This window comes from Apus apus, chromosome 4 (assembly GCF_020740795.1).
Source record: "Apus apus isolate bApuApu2 chromosome 4, bApuApu2.pri.cur, whole genome shotgun sequence".
NCBI classification, from domain to species: Eukaryota; Metazoa; Chordata; class Aves; order Apodiformes; family Apodidae; genus Apus; species Apus apus.
This window is the reverse complement of record NC_067285.1, coordinates 105,570,952-105,590,446: the sequence shown is the minus strand read 5'-3', so window position 1 is coordinate 105,590,446 and position 19,495 is coordinate 105,570,952. Positions and strand designations below refer to the sequence as shown.

Sequence of the window (19,495 nt, the reverse complement as noted above, 5' to 3'; positions counted from 1 at the left end):
AGAGTGTCTTTTAAGTTTTTACATTTCTGTTTTGTAGTACAGTGTAATTTGGTGATCAGCAAGGTGAAATATAAAATTGCAGACGTTTCACTCCCCATTAGCTCATCTAGGAAAAAAACCCAAAACCACACAAAAAACCCCCAATACTCCAAACAAAGAGACTCCAAAACCTTAATGAAGCAATCTTGTATTGTACTGCAGCCACGTGCCGTGTATTGTAAAGATGTCCTGGACATAGAGCAGTTCTCAACAGTAAAAGGAGTGAACCTGGATACTACAGATGATGACTTCTATTCCAAATTTGTTACAGGTTGTGTCTCAATCCCTTGGCAAAATGAGGTATTGTATATTTCATAAAAGATTTGTTTTCTTTAGCACAGCAATATAGAAGATTTCATAAGGAATATAATTGTAGTATTGACTTCCTCTAAGAGATGTAAAGAAGTTTCTGCTTTAGACTTTTTTGCTGAGAGAGTTCAGAAAAAAGTTTTTCCCAAACAATAAACAGCTTTCTAAAAATTGAGGTTCTGTGGTAAATTTGCATAAATGGAATCTGGCATCTTGTCATCATAGGTACAGCATACAGAACAGTATTTAGCCTCAGTATGACCATGTCTTTCTAGTTCTTGTGTCCCTTGTTATTCAATATTGCTGTCCATAGAGAGGGGTAGAATGCTATTCAATGTATCTGACAGCACATGGGTGCAGTGCAAGCTGTTTGTGTCTCATTCCCCTGTATCAACAGTGCCCAAGTGACACAATAATGCAGAACTGCAGATTTACCTTTTCTAAACTTTCAAAACAAAACAGTTCAATATTGGTTGAGTCAAACTCCCTCTTACAGCTTTTCATCTGCCCAGGGAATGACTTTTCTAGTCTTCTGCATAGAATACTAGAATTTTCCTACTTCTGTGTGCAGTTCAAGTCTGTATTTAAGTGGGCTTGGTAACTGTTATTTAAAATTGTAGTTCTTGTTATGAATGCCTTCTCCCTATTATAAGATGTTCATAACTTTCTGAAATTAATATTTCATTGAATTCTAACAGTGTAGTTTCTTTCCTAGTATGATTTTTTAATTTTCTTTAAAGCTTGAACACACAAACATGAGCAATTTCTATTGTCAGAGAAAAAGTACATTGCCTTTTGTTTCCCTTTTGCCTTTTTTTTTTTTTTTTGCATTTCTTTAAGAAGGAGATTTGAAAGCTGTTATGTGACATAGAAAGTCTTCACTAAGAAGCCATGAACCTTAGGCTGTTGAAGAAATAAATATTTCTTACACTATGTTGGCATTTACTCTTTCTGCTGTCCTTTCTGCACCTGGCAATTTTGGTTTTAATTCTTTTGTTTTCTGTGTACTCAAGTGGAGATTACTTAAAAATCCCTTGCTTCTCTCCACAAATGTGTCTTCATTATTTCTCTTTTTTTCCCCCCACAAAGCATTGCCTTTTCTATCTCACTGCCTTATTTTTAGTTATAGTATATGTTGTCTTTTGATAGATGGTTGTCCAAACCACCAGAATTATGTTTAAATTACTGTGGTCAGACACCAGCTGCTTTTTGCCCAAGGGTGCAATTTGTCCCCTATGTAACAGGTATTCCCCCTAATACTATGCAGGTACTAAGTGTTCTGCATAGAAGAGTAACTTCTCCTGCTCAATGTCATGTTTATTAATAAAAATCAGTCTAGGGTATAGAGACATTATATTTGTTAGGCTGGACTGCTCCAAAATGAGCAGAATAAATGAAAAGAAAATCAGTTGCTGTTTCTAAAAACTTCTGCTTGTTGCATGAGGCAGAAGAAATGCCTTAGCAAAGCAAGGGAGTATCTGAGTACTTACCTGCAGGGTAGTGCTCTCATTGCTATTCTTCAGATTGCTGGATGCACAGGAGAGTCAGCATAGGCTTTGTGCTTTCCTTCATGGTGCTCTGCAAGTAGGGTAGTTTGACTGATGAGTTTGGAAGCTGTTAGGAGTACCCAGCTGAAGTAAATACATGAAATGTGTTTGAGAGTCTTGGCTGGATATTTCATTTATATTTCCTGTGTTTCAAAGATGATTGAAACGGGATGCTTTGAAGATATAAATGCATATGAAACTGATGGTACTGTGTCACCAGACAGAGAGAGGTCTCCTAAACCAAAGAGGGGCTTCTTTCACAGACTTTTTAGTGGAGAGGTAAGGGTTTTCCTTTTCTTTCATAAGAAAATTACCAGTAAGACCTTAACATCCATTCAGTTTTTTATATTATTTTATTTTAGGAAAAACAAGTTGTTCACTTAATACTGAAACTAATATAATCTGGTGCATTATGGCTTTGCCCCTGCACTGCATTTCAGAAATTGTAGCAATCCTTATAACTCCAGGAGCTTTTCCTCCCCTGACAGTCTGTCTTCCTGTAGTGTCTCCTAGCTGTTCCCTGGGGAAAAGGTAGTGTGTGCTGTTAATGGCTATGCTATAGATCTTTCTTTCCTAAAGATACTAATTTGGGTCTTACCCCTTATGTATTTTGCCAGTGTTTATAAAAACTTCTGGGGAGATGACTTCAGAGATAATTGAACTATTATTCAGAGATAATAAAAACTTTGCAGATGACTAATGAAGCTCAGAAGTGAGAGTGTTGGAGCAATGCAACTCCTAGGACTCGCTTCTTTAGAAAGCTGGGCTCCCAATGAAGCTTTCGGGTGTATCAAGCAAAAAAGTAAAAATGGCTTCTAAATGAATGAGAGTGAAGTGTCACAAAACAAATGTTTAAATACCTTAGGAAGTTTAATGCCTTTACCAAAACAACAACATAATATATGTTTTTATAGATTCTGATAATGCAGTCTTCATACACACACAGCTCCCACTCTATAGGAAATATATAGGGGTATATTAATTGAATATTTATCACCTAAAAGACATGGCATATTGTGCTTGTTTATAGTTAATGAGAAATAGGCTATTTTTAAAGGATTTCAGTTGAAGATGATGTACACAATTCTGCTTACTCAGTATGCCTGCACTTAGTGGAATTATCTTGAGAAGCATGAGTATGTTCCAGTAGAGAACACTTCTGTAGAAATTACTTTTGCTTTCAAGCAGAAATGGAATTTTAAAATTGCTAGGAGCATACCATTAAGTAGCCACAACAGGGCCTTGTATTAAAATTGCATGATGATGTTTTTTTGTTGTCACCTGGTAATTCACCTCTCTAAAAAGGCACAGTGCTAATGGAATTTATAATAGTACTGTCATTTTTAGTTCAAATTCACTTTTCTTCCACTTACAGTAATGGAATAGAAGAAATGGTTAAATGTACTAATAATCCCACATAGCTAAAGTAAAAACTCGTGCCTGACAGCAGTTTCTTGAAGCTGAATCTCCAGGGTTTAGGCTGTCCCAAGATATGGTTCTTTGTGTTTAGAAGGAGTCGTAAAAAAATTAATACAGATTGAGAGCTTTTGGTTGGGTTTGAAGTAAGATTGCAGTTAATTGTCCTGTGAAGTTAAAAGAAGGAAGTATCTTATGGTTAAATGGAGCTTTAACAACTTGATATTTGGAGTTGGGTTGTGGTTTCCTTTCATATTCCCAAATAATTCAGTTAGTATGGAGTAAAATGAGCTGGAAAAAAGAAACCCCCCCAGCCTGTCTGTGCCCTATAAAGCACACAAAGTGACAATAATGTCAGTTCTGCAGCTGAATTGGCTCTTTGTCTTCTCTTGCAGGTCTGCTTTAAATCTGACTGCAGTGACGATGAGCAGGAGTCCTCTAGACTTTAAATCATTTTACTCTCATCGGAAAGGATGAGCAGACTTTAAATGTTTTATATCTCTGTAGCAAAGTGTATTATATATATTTTTTATCTGAGTTCAAGGATTTTTGTACATTTGTACTTCATTTGTTTTAAGATGTATATTTTCACTAAAGCTTAATTGTACAAAAAGCAGCGAGTGCTATTTGAGTGAGTGTGTTTCTGTATGTATTTGATTTATCTTGATTTTTTTTTTTCCCAGTGGAATGAATCTGGAAATGCTAAAAGGATTTTTAAAGCACAGAGATAATATCTATGGCATCAATGTAACTTGATTTTGTATGTTCCTGGGAAAAGCTGTCTTGTTCATTAGGATCTTTGTTAGCAGTTCTCTTAAGACTAAAAGTGCTGTACTCATCAATTCCCTAATTCTGGTGTTACCTGGCAGCATGGCAGTGCTACTAGCTGATGTATCTCTCCAGCAAATGCTAAGGAAAAAGGAATTCAATGCACTGTGGCCAGCTATTACCAATTGCTCTTTACTACCTGGCTCTGTGGAATGTCTTTCTGTATTTCTAAATATAGAGAATTCTGAACATTATCTTAACCCTGTAACAAACTGTATTACCCCACTCATCTCCTTTCTACCCATCTTACATATCCTCTCCATACAATTTCCTGTCATGGACCATGCAAGTAGACTTATGCCAAAATTTTGTATTTTATTTTGAATACTCTGTTGCCTTTACTAAAAGGATTTCTTTTTACCTGTGGGGACACCTTTCTACTGTAAATGAAATTATTTTCAACACCATGTAGGATGTTATACTTTTATTATGGGTTAAAAAAAGAAAGCATGGGCTCTTTTTAGGAACCTGCTTTCTGCTTATTTTTTTGTAATACACAATGTTGTAGAGTTGACAGCAATCACTGCCACTGAGGGAAGGACAAAGTCATATTAAATATCAAATTTAACAATGTAAATAATATTTTCATATAACCTTAAAAAACTTAAACATTAAAACCTGCCTTTAATGATTGTTTAATGCAGACATGGAGCTGGTATGGAAGATTTAGTGACAATTACCTGATGTTCACTAGGAAAACTGTTTCCAGCTGCTTTGAAAGCTTGTCAAACATCTGTTCTTTTGGACTCAAAGTATGCCAGACTTTTTATTTTGTAAATTTTCTAGTAAAACTATAAATCTGTGTCTGAGGATAAATTGAGGGAGTACATTTCATTAAAAGCCTCTTCTCTTCAAAATTTGAGTTAGGGACTTGAAATACAGCAGAATGCTCTTGGAGTATGAGACATTAATTTTGTTACATATTTCATCCTGTATTCTGAAGAGGTTTCTTCACTGAGCATGCATTTTTTTTTTTTCCTTCTCACATCTCTAGGGCACCAACCAGACCATACTTCCATTACACACACAGAGCACCTGAATAGTCCTCTACCTCAAATAGGTTTCTGCGTGTGATCCACAGACCCACTGCTTCTGAGAAACTCACAAGATACATTTGGTAGTGAAACCTATTGTCCTGTCTTAATTCACAGTATCTTGTCTCCAGTGACAAATGTTTCAAAAGGTTAGAATCTGAAAAAAGTTGAGAAACCAGTGTGCTACAGAATCCTACTAGGGCTGAGCTGGTGTCTGTCTGAAATTCAGCCTCTTGGCTACTGAAATGAGGAATAAGAGTCTTATCCTGTGTTTTCAGTGCATTTTTCCTGAGATCTAAAACAGCACAGAGGACAGCAAAATGACTGCCATAGGAAATAAAAAGGGAGAAACTGGCAGAGGGAGTTTTGAATGAATTGCTGGAAGGCAGGCTGATGCAATAGTGAAGGGATGGGATGCTTGACAGAAAGGGAAATACCTGCAGTAAGGGTGTTGCCTGGAACCATTATGTGTGAGACAGTGCACTGGTGTGATCTGACCTAACCCCCTTTAGTATGTACCACAGTAACAGGACTCTAAAAAGACAGGAATGGAGAAATAGGCAAGTAACAAAACTGTTTTATAAATATAAATCAGGTTTCTCTGATTAAGGGGTTTAATTTTTTAAGATCTTAAGTTTGGTGTTTTGAGGCAAAGGTGACCATATTAACACTAGACATATGGGGTGACAGTCTGGATTTAATGCCTGCTCAGAGCAACATTAAAATTGGGCAAGAATACCATGTACACAAGCTGAGTAATTTTTATTAAGAAAATACAGGAATTGGCTCTAACAAATAATAATAAAAAAATTATAATCTGAAACTCTATTGATCACAGAATCATGTATTTAAAATTATCTTTCCATATTGGAGAGAGAGAGATCTTAAGTAAACTTTTCTGTTTTGGATTGCTGAGACTTAACACTCTCCAAGGATCTATGAAGACAAAAGGCTAGATGAAGAAAAAAAGGAAATTGTTCCTAAGAAGTGGTTATTTCTACACCCACTTCTTTGTATGAGGAACTCCAACCATACAAAAAAGTGGAGGATTTGTTCATTTTTATGAAGCTTTATTTAGTTTAATTTCACAACTAGTTTTTTTTTTATGGTCTGAAGAATGCTATGGAGTTGTTTTTTAATAATTACATGTTTGCAGGTTTAGGACCTACATTCCATCTGGGGGAAAGGGTTTGTTTGTTTGTTTTCCTCAGTAGGCTCAAGATGGCATTTTTCTACTATGAATTTGCCCCTTTTAGCTAGAAATAAACCACATAATAATGACTGGATATTATCTAATGTGAATCCCCTAATGAATTAGAAAAGACAGGAAGCTGGAAGGATCAGCACAACTCCCCTTATACAGTACATGGAAATTAAGATATGATGCTGTTTGATGTGACTTAAAGGGTAAGAGGGAAGAGCACCTAAAAGCAAAATATTGTGGTACTTGATATGAACTTTGCTCTTGATTTTTGTGGGACACAATGGAGACAAAGAAGGGGGAAGGCAGCAGGTTGTGTAATACTGATTATGTGGCCTTTTATTTCCGTGAAGCTGTTTAAAAAAGAAAAAGCCAATGGAAATTCCTGTCATTCAGTATGGCTTCATTATACCTCCACTAATTCAGATTCTAGATCATAGAATGGTTTGGGTTGACAGGATTTACAAAGGTCCAACCCCATTGCAATGAGCAGGCACATCCAACCAGATCAGGTTGCTCAGAGCCCCATACAACTTGTCTTTGAATGTTTCCAGGGATGGGGTATTTTCTGCTTCCCTGGGCAACCTGTGCCAGTGTTCCACCACCCTCATTGTGAAAAATTTCTATCATATATCTAGTCTACTAGATTTAGTAGTTTACCCCTTGTCCTATTGCTACAAGCCCTGCTAAAAGGTTTGTGCCCTGTTTAAGAAGGCTTTAATAGCAGTGAGACAGTCCAGCAGCCCACCTGCTTTGTTCTACTGGTGCAAGATATGGAAAAATCTATGGATTTCAGTGGAATAACTTGCATGAGATCAGCCCTCCTTTTCTGTGGCTTGTGTTTCCAAGCATCTGTGTGTGTAAGTCTCAGTGTCTGCTTCTGCATACCTCATGAATCTGTATCTTTTAGCTGAAAATTCAGAAACTGTGAAGCAATATACCAGTATCTTATCAGTTTACTTAATGCTTTTGAATGTTCTGACCAAGTGAATAGAATTTTCATGCCTCAGGATTGTTCTCTATTAAAAAAAATAATTGTCAGCCTCACCCCCTGAGAGGTGTAGTGTTCATAATAGAGGTGGTGTTAAGTTTCTGTGTTAGAACAACAGAACAGTTGTGGTTGAAAAAAGGAACACTTAATTAATGTAAAATTATAAATAGGAAAAAAAAACCTGGGGGATTTCCATGACAGAGTGCTTTTGGCAATCTTAGCCTTTAATAGATGATGTTGGATGTGTTTTATTTCCAAATTATTCTTAAAAAATAGATGTTAAGGTTTTTTATTATGAAGGAGAATTATCTCCATCTCAGAAAAAAATTGTGTAATTTGAGAAATCAATGGTAGGAACTATTAAAAACAACTAAAAATCCATTTAAAAAATGCACTTAGATTATTTTTCAAGCCATACTGGTGTAAGAAATTTCTCATTGCCATTTGTAATAACAAAGAATAGTTATTAACAAGTTACTGAAATAAGTCAACAGTAATAATATTATTTTACTTTGGTTTACACTTTAGTATTACACTAATTTATCATTGGAATTATTACCTTTACTTTGGTATAGATTTTCAAAAAATACTTTCTTGAGGAAGTGCTCCAAAAGTGGAATTAAAATTTAAAAATTAATGGAAAGCATCTTTCAGCATGATTTGAAGTGTCTGCCTGGCTCATTTAGGTGGTGATGATGTCTCTTCTGCTGAATGGGCAATTCTTTTTTATTTCATTATTGCTCTTATGGTGCACATGAGATGTGGGTAACTTTTCCCATGTTCCACATGTGTCCAAAACACCAGATTTTCTTCCAAGTATAACAAAGCTGACTGTTAAATGTGATGTGTTAGTTCCAGTATCTCCAAACCACTGAACTGTTCTATGAGCTGTTTTCCTGGATATTCTAGCATTGTTACTCCTGAAATAAAAGCAAAACACTGCCACGTATCTGAACCACATAAATTACTGCCTAATGTGATTTATTTACCTGGTCTATCATGGTAGCTGGGATAGATAAAAGAAAAAATGTAATTTTTAAAAAACATATTTGCAATTTGTTGAAATAGAAGATGTGTATTATATGCTGTAAGTTCTTCACTAATTTAAGATTCTTAGATCCAGGAAAAAATGGCAGAGCTCTGTTGTATTTGCTCAATTAATACCGTATCTCATGGTCTGAATCTTTATTTCTTTATAAATGTCTGTGTGAATTATTAGCTGGATTTGTGGTTTTCTGTATCAAATACTTTTCAACAGTAGGCTGCTTGTGTTTCCAACCTTTTACCCTGTTTATGCAAAGGTTTTCACTGTCATTTTATGATATGAGTTGAAGGGCTAATCACTCATTTGCTATACAAAGCAGCTTCAAATTAAGTGACTTAAACAATAATTTAACCATGCTGTGGTATATTGCAGATTGTCTGTGCAGATGTCAGTAGTCTCATGAAGGCTGTTGGAAAGAGTAGAACCAATTACGTGCTGAATTGTTTGTGGAAATGCAGAAGTGTTGGCCTAAGTGTGACTTCAAGACAGGGTTAAAAATGCTCTTGATGTACTTGTCCAACCTGTTTTTAAAAGCATTAAATCAAGAGGTAAACTGTGCCTGGGTAGCCTGTGCCTCTCCACCTTCAAGATTTTCATGTCTATTTTATAGACAAGGTAAAATGTGTTTTGATTTTCTCCTGGAGATTGAGATGAATTTATCATCATCCGCTAAATTATGTATCGCCTCTTCCCTCGAGACTGTGACTTTGTATTTCCCTGTGGTAAGGATGGCTTTACAAAATGCCTGTTCTCTAGCCCTGCCTGCTTGTTGTGCTTCTTGCCAGTTTTGCAACACTTTTATTTTTGCCAGCGCAGCTGTTCATGGGGCTGCTATTTGAACAGGCTCCGTGACACGAGACACGCAAAACCACAGATCACTGAGTTAGAATTGAGAGACTCTCCTGATAAGGTACTTGCCGAAGAAAAACCTGATAGCCCTGAGTTCTCTTACAGTTTCCCCAACCCGTGGTTAATGAGCCAGAGGGCTGGCACTGCCAGTACCTTTGGGAATGACAAGGAGAACAAAGAGGAGTGTGCTTGTGGGCAGGCACTGCCTTGGCCTTTCTGCCGGTGAGTCAGCAGCCCTTAGGGACTGGCACACATTTTCATCTGATGGCAAAGACTGACTCGGTTGGTGGCTTGTTCAATATTTGATAAGAGCCTCTACTCTTTTTAACACGCTTAAGTTTATTTCAAAGCGTGGAGTGGCACATGCAGTTACCACACTGCGTTGCTGTTGCAGCATTCCAGCTACATGGTTGTCTTTTTTCATGTATCATTTGCTAAATAAACAACTCACCAACGTCTCTGTGTTCCAGAGGCAGCTCTGCAAGCTTTGTCATAAAGTAATTGGGAAAAAAATACTCTTTTTGCCTTAAAAGCTCAAATTTTGTTACATGTTGGTCATGAAACAAGGGGGTTGATCTAAGCTGAATTGTTTTCAGTAGTGTAGATAGGTTTAGTTTCCGAGGAATGTGTCAAATGGTTCATCTTTTATTAAAGGTGAGTGGCAGAGCAGTTTTACTGAGTATTTGGCAAGAATGTGATCAGTGAGGTGGTTCTGTCACGTCCAAAGATGTGAGCTTTGCTTCTTTTGTCCATCCATGCCAGCAATAACCAAGTTGCATATGAAGTTACTTCCTTAAAAGATTCTTAGAGGTGTTTGTTCTCCACTTTTGTGATTGGAACCAATTCCATGGGTATGAGATACAAGTCGAAGTCCTTACCGTCTATCATCTTAGAAGACCTATGATCTATTAAAACCGCTGGTTGTAATTGCAAAGTTCAGAATACTGTTGTTTGTTGTTTTTTTTAATGAAGTGCTTAGTGATAGAATCAGTGACTTAAATATTGCATATGGTATCTCTTGCGTACTGCAGGGCTAGGATTTGCTTTAAGAGTGCAAGAAACACCCTCTGATACAGCAACTCCAGAACCCCCAGAGGCGGGGTGGGAGGCGGGCGGGCACGTCGCCAAGGTTTAAGTGCCCCGTTGATGCGTCCTTCTCTTTCCTGCGCTGGAATTCCGGCGGTGCCTGTGGCTGCGGGCTGAGGGGCGGCTGGAAAGGGGAGGGGAGGCCGGGGGGGTCCCCCTGGGCAGTGTCAGGTTCGGGCAGGGCCGGCAGCAGAGCGGCGGCAGGCTCCGGCCCGGGGGCTCCCGGCACAGCCCGGGGGCTCCGCGGGTTGCGCTGCGGGTCTCCTGTCCCCGCCCGGCGCGGGCTGCGGGGCGCGGCCGCGGGACCTGCGGCGCCTCCTCCCCGGCAGCAGGGGGCGCTGCGGCACAACCGCCCGGCGGGCACTAGGATCCCCCGCGGCCTGGCCGCTCGTCACGCGCGGGAGCCTGGGCGGGTCCTGCCTCTGATTGGACAGGGAGCCTGTCACTCCGGCCCCTGCCCCGCCCCGCCCCCCGCCCGGGCCGCGTGGCGCTGTGTGTACGTACGTCAGGGCGCGCGTGCCGGGAGGCGGGGCCTGGCGCGGGGTGGGCGGGGCTGCGGCGCGGGGCCTGCTGGGCCGGATCCAAGATGGCGGCGGGGCGGGCGGGGAGCGCCCGCGGGGCCCTCGGGCCTCGCCCTCATTCATCGGCGCAGTGAGCGGCTCCGCGGCCTGGGCGGGGGCTTGAGCCCGGCCGGGGAGAGCGGGGCGGGAGCCGGGCCCGTGAGGGGGGAGGCGGGCGCCGCCGGCCGCCTGTGAGAGGGCGGGGAGGAGTGTCGGGTCGGTGCCGCCGGCGCGGGCGGAGCGGACATGGCCACCATGGAGAAGCTGACGAAGGCCTTCGAGTCGCTGCGCTCCTTCCAGCAGCAGCAGAGTCCGGCTGCCATCCCTGAGGAGCCGCTCCAGAGACCGTGAGTGACCCGCACCCGGGGGCTGGGAGGGTTCCCAGAACGCTTCCTTTCCCCTTCCCCGAGGGGAGGCCGCCCCCGGAGCCCGCCTTGACAGCCGGAGGAGCAGCTGGCGGTCCCCGGAGCGCTCCTCTGCCCTTGGCAGGTGGCTGTGCCTGTGGATGTGTCTGGGAGCGCTGCCTGCTCTCTATTTAAGTTTTAACTAGGAGTAACTTTCTGGGCAAGCACATTTGGAAGTGCAGCAGTATGGGTGAGGAACAGGAGATAGCAGATGCTCTGTGGGTTTCTCAGGCTGGTTCTAGGAAGGAAAACCTTACTTTCAGATAAAACAGTGCTGGGAAAACGGCGAAGATTCCTAAGCATATCTTAAAGTACTAATCCTTATAAAGCTGGAGCTCTGATGCATCTAGGAGGAGCTGATGTGGATGTCTGTTTATGACAAACTTCGTTTAATGTCTTGTGCTGTGACTTGCTGTGCAGAGGCCTGAGAGGAGTTAGTTCAAATATGCTTGAGACCCGTTTTCTTTCCTAAACACTAGGAGCAAATCCACGATGTCCATGCAATAGACACTCCGGTTTCCCATCGGGAGGCATTACTGGAGGATGAGGAGCTGTTCAGTGCCACAATGCTGCCCCTTACATTTGCATCCTCTAAAAATGACTTTTATTGAGCAAGTGAAAAGATACAGGAATTTTATGGGATAAATAAATGAGTCACATTATTGCTTTTTCTCCAGTTCTTGGTGAGACAGGAGAAGCAGAAGGGTTGAGGAGCAGGTAGCTTGTAAATTGGCAGCTCGATAGTGTTTTGGCAGAGGATGCTGAGAAAGTGCTGGGCCCTAGGCCACCTGCTCCCTCAGTACATTCTGATATGGATGCCAACTGAATTATCATGGTTGATACTGCTTGGCAGGTGTTGTCTCAACCTCAATTCATTTTTACCCTTTTGGGGTATAGCAGCTGAAAAAAATAATCTTCATGAGCTGATTGTGTTTAGATGCCTTTCTGATCTGCAGAGACTAATTGCTCTGTTACGTCCATTTTTTGTGCTCATACTTTGTGTGATGTGGCTAGATGGCTATTTCTTTCCAGTCTTTTCTATATGTAGTTGAAAAAAAATCTCTCTAGAAAGTTACTGATGAGATAGATCACGGTGTGTCAAGAGAAAGTCCTGAAAATTATTTATGATGGTTGCTGAGGGTTGCTGCTTGATTTGGGGGGTCTGGGTTTACACATATTCTCCTCAAAACATTAAAGAGTAATGGTTGTAGTTGTCCTTGTTGACTTTGCTTTGTGTTTAAAAATAGGCTGTATGTTTTCAGAAAGCTGATGGTATTGCCTGCCCCCAGGAGCTGTACAAATTCAGTAACAGCACTGAGCCTCACAAAAGCCTATAAAAGGATATTGTGGCAGTCTGTGCTGAAGTTTCACAGATTTATAGTGAAATACCAGCTGTCATCTTGAATGTAGTTCCCAATACTGTCTGCATTCTTGTTTGTTTGTTTGTAATGGACTGAAAAGGAAAGTTGTCTCAGTATTTTTGCCTTGTTGGGGGAAGAGGTGTTCATTGTGATTCTCTATAGATAACACAAATATTTTGTAGTTCTGTGTGGTAACTTCCAGTGTCTGTTTTACTGCTGTAAAAGGATATGAGCTTACCTGTCAGTGATGAAAGAATGAATTAATAATAATAATGTTACACTTTTAGTGTGTGTTACAGTCAGATATCAGTTTCTGACCCCCTCTCTTACCTATTGCTGATTTTTTTATTCTTCTGTGAAAACTTTGGTTGAGCTCTCTGTTGTCATTTTACTTCTCTACACTTCTGCTGAGGCACCTTATTTTCTTCCATATCTATTTTTAGCTTTTTCAGACCCTTGAATTTTGGTTGGAGTTGAGTGTTTTGTTTTGGATTACAAAGCTCCCACTGACTTAAAATTTGATTAGTATGATGCAGAAGTTCAGTTTACTCAGTAAAACTAAAATGCAGATGGGCTGTCACACAACATCCTATATTTTCCATTTTATTTCTTTTTACCTCTTACAGTGAACTGAGAGAATGACTTGCTGATGTTTCTTCTGTAAAAGTAGCTTTGATTTCATTAATCCAAATGTGGATTATTTTTCTCTTGTCAAGTTGTTCTAATAGTTAATTATTGTCATTGGTATGCATTTTTTCTCCTTTTGAATTCTTTTTTCCTTACATTTGATTCTAACAGTTACCTTTACAGCAACAGGTGCTCCAAGAGCCATAGTGCTCTCCTGCAATATGCATTTTTCTATACTAATGAATTCTTACCTTTTTGTTTGTTTGTTTGACTGGAGCTGTGGTCATAGATTTCATGTATTTTTTGCTTAACTGAAGATCCCATGGCTCTGCTTGTCAGTGGCGATTCCTAAATGTTTTTTGGAGTTACCATTCTCAGGGTATGTTGTAGACATGTTCTAGTTGACTGTACATTATTGTTTGAAGTGTCCTCCATATTTGGGCTTAGGTTATTTCTTGATCCACTCATATTTCTGTTGTTCTGAATAGAATCTTTTACCCCATTACTTTTCTCAAAATTAATGTCAAGCCATTTGGTTTGGCCCTTTTTCTTAGTGCTGGTTCAGCTTCAGGGCTTCTGTACTCTTTTTACATATCCTTAGTTCCAAGGCCTAATAAAAATTAGCATACGTGAGCTGCTTCTCTTTGTAGCCAGCTCATCAGGACTCGGCATCCAAAATTATCTGGGCTTGCTGGTTTTCTTATGTTGTTAATCTTCTTGGCTGCAGATTGGCTGTGGAAGCACGCAGATTAAACTCTGCATGTGAGATGAAGCTTTCCTGTAGATGACTGCTACTTCCAGCTCCTGCCTTCTGTTATTCATCAACCTGAAATGACCTTACACTTGGGGATTGCTACTTCAGCTTTCTTCTAAGAAATGTGTGATGCTGGTGTTGTCCCCTGCTCATCAGCATAATACTTCTGAATAGAGCTGCTTTTTTTGTTCAGTCTCTAGAAGCTGTTGTGTTACCCTTCTCACCATGTAGGCAGAGAAAACGTGTGCATGCACACAGTGTACATTAAGTGTTTGTCTTATACCTTGTATTTCTCAAAGGCTGATTTTTTTTTTTTTTTTGGAAGTGGAATAACAAATGGCAGAAGAAAGACTGCGGTGCTTTTTCAAGATAGAGGGAAAGACATTGGATATCATGATCAAATTCACATTGGCTACTTGTATTTTTCCAGTTGCTTAAGAAAACAGGCCAAACAAGAGGTCATGAGCTTACCTAAACAAAACACTGCCAAGTTATAAAGGAAAAAATGTTTTTGCTAAGAACCATTCCTTAAACTTTTAAAAAGGAAAAGTATTTCTGGAGTGACACGAGAGGAACCTTGGGAGAAAAAAAAATGAAATTTTGGGAGTAAATGCTTCTCAACGCTCCACTTTCAACCTGATGGACAGGGATGCTTGCAAAGAATGACCTTTCCCCCTGCCCCCCCTCCCCCCCAAATCTGTACTATTATTAATTTAAATCTCTTAATTATTTCGGCTTACTTCAAATTTTATGTCTAAAAATATATTTTGAACTAGCTTACTTTTAGTGTGCTTATTGAATACTTGCTGTTGGTCCTTGATGTTGTGTTAACTATGTTGATGTAGCTCAAGATTGTTCCCGTGGTTTCCCAATGTTTCTAGTTCAGAAATGTTATTTTGCTATTTGGTTTTGCTGTGTGTTTTTTTAAGACAGAAAATTAAATGCTAGAACTACAGGTGATACATTTTCACTTGGAAAACAAAAGGGAGGATTCTCTGAATTTCAGGTACCTCCCTGTTGTGAAATTAACTCAGGAGAAGTACCTTTGGGTGTGCAGATTTGCTCTGGTATTGCTATTGGCTAATTATTTAAAAGTAACATCTGCTTTCCTAGAAGTGATTCTGAGTCTGTAACACTGGCAGTAAGAGACACTGTAAACAATAAATAAAATCTCACAGTCATAGTTACGAATCTCTTTCACTTTCCTTTTTCAGTTCCTTTGTTGGGGTGGAGCAGGGAAGAAGCTTCTGTTCTAAAGTCAACTTTGAAGAGTTATAGCAGCTTATATCATGTTGAAGTGAATGTTAAGGAAAATTTGCAAACTAGAAGCTTTTTGTATTAGGCTCTGCATTGCTTGTAGATAGGCATTCTTTATATCTGTGAATTCTTTTCTCTGTTTTGCACTCGTCTGCTGCAAATTGGCTAAGCTTGGCCTTTCGTGAATGATACCAAGTGTTATTAGGGGGACAGTATTCTTGATGGGCATAGAATGTGCCTAGAGCTTTGCTATTTTTATAATACAAAATTGTTTGGAGTAGTGTGGAGTCTGATAGTATTGCCTCTGCATCCTTTCCAGTTTAGATACAAAGTGGTTGATTTGATAGATCTCTAAATTTCAAGAACTTGCCAAACAATAAAAGTCTAAGGTGATACCAAGTGTGGAGAAGTTGTTTTAAAAACTGGTATTTTTAGGTCTTGCAAGACTTGTTCTCATGGATTGTATTCCATTTTTTTTCTGTCAGTTTCTTTAATTCATCCTTGTTTGCCGTCTCCTCCACTTTCCTTCCTTTCCCTTCATTCAGTGTTTTTTTCCCCTGAATATTTTCTCAGTGAAAGTTAGAGAATTAATGATACTCCCTGTTCAGTGGTTAATTCTTTTTCTAAGTTTGCGTCCTTTCTGTTGCTTGTGTGCCTCCATGCTCTAGCAACAATTAGTAGATCAAGTCCTGGGACTACAGGTAGTAGCAGCTTTTTCTTGTATAATAATTCAGTGCTACTCTAGCAAGAGTGTTTAAGTGGTCATTTCTCAATTTTGAAGTATTATCTCAGACTTACTATTATTGTGTTTCTCTTCTAGAAAGAAAGAACTTTCAACTACCAAGAAAGATCGAGTGAATCATTGCCTAACAATATGTGAAAACATAGTTGCTCAGTCTTTAAGGTAATACAATGTCTTTAACTTACAGTGTTAGTCTGAATAGCTGCTTTAGAGTGTTAGTTATTTGGGGGCTTTTTGAGAATTGCTGATTTTAAATGCTCAACTTCTGTTTGAAACTGAAATATCATAGAATCCTAGGGGTTGGAAGGGACCTCAAAAGATCATCTAGTCCAACCCCCCTGCCAGAGCAGGGTCATCTAGAGCAAATGTCGCTTTTTGTTTTACCAACTCAAAAGCTAAGAAGTAATTTTGTTTATGCATTGGTAGAGTAGTCATTATCCTTCTACCTCAGACAGAGAAACTGAGGCATAGAGGTTAAATACCTTGACAGATTAGGTAGGAAAGAGCAGGAAAATGATCTCCTAACTCCTTATGAGCTGCTTAAATCCACCAAATGCCTTCTCTTGTATAACTGCGTATAATATATGTGTAGTTGCATTATGAAACCCCTAAAAATTAGCACTGGTGTTTGCTTTTCTTAGTATGCATTGTAATTTTCTAATGTTTGTTTATTTAGAAATTCTCCAGAATTTCAGAAACTGCTGGGGATTGCTATGGAACTCTTTCTCCTCTGCAGTGAGGATGCAGAATCTGATGTCCGGATGGTTGCTGATGAATGCCTTAATAAAGTTATTAAAGTAAGAACTTTAATATGCTGTACTAGCAGATTTTACCTTTTCTTGATGCAGTTTCCTGTATGAATTCACACTGATGGTCTTCTGGTTGCTTTTCTTATTGTTGATAATCTCTCATAATGCAAGAGGTTAAGTAAGAGTCTTTACTAAATTCTGTGTGCTTTTTGTGTTCAGATCAAAATATTTAACTTCTGAAATTCATTGTTCTAATCCACTCTTTTCTGCAGTTGTTCATTAACTTTGCTCTCTTCACGTTAACCAAAACAAGAATGTGGGCTTTCCTAAAATCATCTTGTATGGGAGGAATACTCTATTACTGTTTGGTAAACAAAAAGATACTTAAGGTGAAGAAAGGTAAAAATATTTTTTAAAAGCTGACCAAAATAGTTAGTGAGTTTTTATTCCAACCTAGTAGAATGCAGTATATCTGGTAGTGTGATTTGCTGAGACTTGGAGGAGAAGCTTTTAGACAATAATTAGGATAAATATGGTGTTTTGGTGATTACTACCCTACTCTGATCCAGAATGAAGGGTTTGTTGGGAGAACAGCAGGCGGGCATTCATAGGAGGTTAGGCAAGGTCTAAATCTTGTTTCAAAGTATCTTAAAACCTTGTTAGCAATTGCTGTGAGCTGCTGCTTCTAGGACAGGTTTACCTTCACCTGCCCCCCTTTTTTTTGTTTTCCTCCTGTTTACTGAAATACTTTACCTTTGAGTCAATGTAATATATCAGCATGATAAATCTAGTTGATGCAAAGTTTAAGTGCTTTAGAAATATGCAAGTGATTTTCTTTAGCATGAAGGGGTGTGTAGAAGCAAGCAAATAAAACATCCCTATTTCTGTAGAGATTTCTCTCAGTTAAGTTCAATTTGTTTGATATATATGAATGAATGAAGTTTTGGGGGTTGACCTTGTGGCTGAAAGCTATATGGAGAAAGCTGATTGATTAAGTAGTGTATTCCATAAATAGGAATGAGGAAATGCAAATAACTCTTGCTTTTTTGTTTTGCCATATTGCTCTTTGCTCAGTTCATTCTGGTTTGAATGTTTTTTCCATTTGCAGGACTTTAGCACTCTTTGAAATGCATACACCATTATGTAACTTAATTTACTTTAAAAGCTTCTCTGAAACAGTTCTAGAGAATGCAAACTTACTTTCTTCTTTCCACCAAACTCTTCTGTAGGCTTGGTATAAAACTGACCTTTTAAATTCACTGATCTATTTAGTATTGTTGGGTTTTGGCATGTTTCAAGGTAACTTGAAAAACTTTGGATTTTCTCAAGTTTTTGTATGGTAGTTTGCTTTTGTTTTAAAGATCAAAGTCATTTTAAATGACAGAGTCTTCTATCAGCCAGTAAGCTTGCCAGTTGGTCACAGCAATGAAATGGTGGTTGTAGTAACCCAGCCACATGAACGCATCAGACTGTTGTCGAAGCTGGTCATAGATTTTATTCAGTTTCTTTTATGCTGTGTGGAGGCAATTCAGTCTTTAGGCAGATGGTCTCTCATGTATAAATGCAGAGACAAAAAGATGAGCAGTTTTATTTTTGGTTGTGCAAGTAGCAGTGGTGCTTGTGAAGAGCAGAACAGTGACATCAGTCTCCTAAGCTTTCATATTAGTCAACATTCAGCTTTTTTACTACCTCAGTCATTTTAGAGACCATTTGTGTTGCTAAAAAGATGTATTATATTTTTCTCTTTAAATGTAAGCATGTCAATGTGAGCATTACCTGTGTAATTTTGTGTCTGTCTGGATTAGTCTAATATGTTAACACTTCTGTATAGATAAGGCTGTAAATTGGAACAAGGAAGACGTTTATCTAAACACTCTGTAGATCATCTTTAAGTACCACTACACTTATGCATCAGAACCTTACAGATAGCAGAAATGGCTCAAAGCTTAAATAGCTTTGGTGTTACTTTTATTTAAAAGGAAAAAATACCAAGTTTGGAGTTAACAGGTTTCTGCAAGTAAGGTGTTGCTGAAGCTGTTTTGTTTTTGAAGGTGTTGTATGGTGTTGTAGTAATCTCTGTGCTACTGATACTGAGGGGACTGTTCACACAGATTGGAGTACAGTTGGTCTCAGTAATTGTGCTTTATTATTGGTGGTAGTTAAGAGTTGTCTATACTTAGAATTTTTTTTTCAGTTGAGACTTTTTAGATTCTAGCCTGCTAAATAAAGGTAAACACTAGTAAAAAGAGTTGTTCCAGTTGACTGTGTTGTAAGGACAGTTTACCCTTGAAGCCAAATAGTAGCTGGTTTCAGTTTGTGTTGCTTGATATCCTTACACACGCAGCGAATTTCCCATAAAAGCTAATTTTTGTAAAGTGAGATTTATTCTTAACCCACTGTAACCTAGGCACCTGCAGTTAGTAGCTGGGATGCTTATGACAATTTAAAGATCGAAGCCAGGTAAAATTTTTCTAGGAAAGGTAATACCATTTTATTGTAATGATTGATGTAATTGAAGGAGAGTGGGGTTTTGGGGAGTACAATTTTAGACTAGGGAACTCAGGCTCTGGAGGAGCTACCGGCACTTCAGTGACCATGCTTAAGCAGTTGTGACCTCTACATCAGCATATGCCATGTAAGGTTTTATAGTCATCGTGAGTAATCCTGTGAAGATACGAGCTTAATAGTTGGTAGTC

At 39.1% G+C, this 19,495-nt stretch overlaps 2 protein-coding genes across 4 annotated transcripts in view; both read left to right on the top strand.

Moving 5' to 3' along the window:
- Window positions 1-4,606, top strand: part of GRK4 (G protein-coupled receptor kinase 4) — a 39,016-nt gene extending 34,410 nt beyond the window's left edge. The window contains exons 14-16 of one of the 2 annotated variants that reach the window (XM_051619038.1): window positions 202-339; window positions 2,052-2,174; window positions 3,707-4,606. In XM_051619038.1, coding sequence (XP_051474998.1) covers window positions 202-339; window positions 2,052-2,174; window positions 3,707-3,760 — 315 coding nt within the window. In that variant the 3' untranslated portion in view covers window positions 3,761-4,606. Of the gene's footprint in view, window positions 1-201; window positions 340-2,051; window positions 2,175-3,706 lie in introns of those variants that run through there. The other variant, XM_051619039.1, reaches the window with a different exon arrangement.
- Window positions 4,607-11,110: 6,504 nt separating this feature from the next.
- HTT (huntingtin) overlaps window positions 11,111-19,495 on the top strand; it is an 84,124-nt gene continuing 75,739 nt past the window's right edge. For both annotated transcript variants that reach the window (XM_051617075.1, XM_051617074.1), the window contains exons 1-3: window positions 11,111-11,252; window positions 16,129-16,212; window positions 16,727-16,847. In XM_051617075.1, coding sequence (XP_051473035.1) covers window positions 11,152-11,252; window positions 16,129-16,212; window positions 16,727-16,847 — 306 coding nt within the window. In that variant the 5' untranslated portion in view covers window positions 11,111-11,151. The remainder of the gene's footprint in view (window positions 11,253-16,128; window positions 16,213-16,726; window positions 16,848-19,495) is intronic.